This window comes from Cnephaeus nilssonii, assembly GCF_951640355.1.
Source record: "Cnephaeus nilssonii genome assembly, chromosome: 12".
NCBI classification, from domain to species: Eukaryota; Metazoa; Chordata; class Mammalia; order Chiroptera; family Vespertilionidae; genus Cnephaeus; species Cnephaeus nilssonii.
Window position 1 is genome coordinate 51,277,175 of NC_137083.1, and position 1,781 is coordinate 51,278,955.

At 43.2% G+C, this 1,781-nt stretch overlaps 1 protein-coding gene across 1 annotated transcript; it reads left to right on the forward strand.

Moving 5' to 3' along the window:
* Window positions 1–237: 237 nt before the first annotated feature.
* LOC307108062 (olfactory receptor 9A4-like) lies at window positions 238–1,182 on the forward strand (the record flags this gene model as incomplete). The annotated part of the gene is made up of 1 exon (XM_079785772.1): window positions 238–1,182. One exon carries the CDS (start codon window positions 238–240, stop codon window positions 1,180–1,182), a length of 945 nt encoding a protein of 314 aa, XP_079641898.1.
* Window positions 1,183–1,781: the final 599 nt, after the last annotated feature.

The window sequence follows — 1,781 nt, forward strand, 5'->3', positions numbered from 1 at the left end:
CTAATACAGAAGAAGCTGCCTTCACCCATTCTTGACAACGAAATTTGAAGAGGCAATATTTGGGTCTGTATACGCAGAGCATAGTAGTAGTAGCAACTCATCTAATTATCAAGAGAAAATAGTTTCTTATCCTAAACTGTCTCCCTTCTCTTTTGGAGCAGGAAAGCAGGACCATGTGGAGCAATGCCACATCTCTTTTGATATCAGAGTTCTACAAGGTGCAGAAACAAGGACTAAATGATGAGCAATCACTCAAGTGCCACTGAGTTTTGTCTCCTTGGCTTCCCTGGCTCCAAGGAACTACACCATATCCTCTTTGCTACCTTCTTCTTCTTCTACTCAGTGACATTAATGGGAAACATGGTCATCATTGTGATTGTCTGTGTTGATAAACGTCTACAGTCCCCCATGTATTTCTTCCTTGGCCACCTCTCTGCCTCAGAGATCCTGTTCACATCCACTATCATTCCAGTCATGCTTTCGGGGTTGCTGCTCCCTGGGATGCAGACAATATCTCTAGCTGGATGTGTCACCCAGCTCTTCCTGTACCTTGCTGTGGGGACCACAGAGTTTGCATTAATGGGAGTGATGGCTGTGGACCGTTATGTGGCTGTCTGTAACCCTTTGAGGTATAGCATCATTATGAACAGTCACACCTGCATCTGCGTGGTAATTATGTCGTGGATGTTTGGGTTCCTTTCTGAAATCTGGCCAGTATATGCCACGTTTCAGCTGACCTTCTGCAAATCAAATGTGTTAGACCATTTTTATTGTGACCGAGGGCAACTTCTCAAACTATCCTGTGATGACAGCCTTTTCACAGAGTTTATTCTTTTCTTAATGGCCATTTTCATTATCATTGGTTCTCTGGCACCAGTAATTGTCTCCTACACTTACATCATCTCCACCATTCTCAAGATCCCCACTGCCTCTGGCAGGAGGAAAGCCTTCTCTACATGTGCCTCCCACTTCACCATTGTTGTGCTTGGATATGGCAGTGGCCTGTTCCTCTATGTGAAACCCAATCAAAGGCAGGCAGCCCAGTACAATAAGATAGCATCCCTGGTGATTTCTGTGGTAATTCCTTTCCTGAACCCTTTTATCTTTACCCTCCGGAATGACAAAGTCAAAGAGGCCATTAGAGATAGTGTGAAACGCTCCTGTCAACTTTTCAAGTATTAACTGTTTTTTTAAAAAATATATTTTATTGTTTTTTTACAGAGAGGAAGGGAGAAGGATAGAAAGCTGGAAACATCGATGAGAGAGAAACATTGACCAGCTGCCTCCTGCACACCCCCCACCGGGGATGTGCCCTTGACCGGAATCGAACCTGGGACCCTTCAGTCTGCAGACTGACGCTCTATCCAATGAGCCAAACTGGTTTTGGCTCAAGTATTCACTCTTAGTTTTAGGTGAGGGTATGATCCTGACTGGGGATTATTTACTGACTTAGGAAACCCTAACTACACTATTACCATTACCATTATTACAAAAGTCAAAAGTGTCTACCATTCCTGATCATGCTATGGAAGCAGATAAGGCAGGTAAGAATAAAACCCATGCTGTGCCCACTAGAATGTCATAGCTTCAGTTTCTTCTCATTTCTACTGATGAACTTCTTGTGGTGTGGGAGGAACTAGAGAAAGCAAATATGTAATTTTGTGTAGAGTTCGATTAGCCCAATTTATTTACTTATAATTCATTTCTGAAAATGAATTTCTGAGGAGAGGTAGGAAGTGAGGGGGGAGGTGAGGTGAGAGATGGCATATCAGAGTACAAAG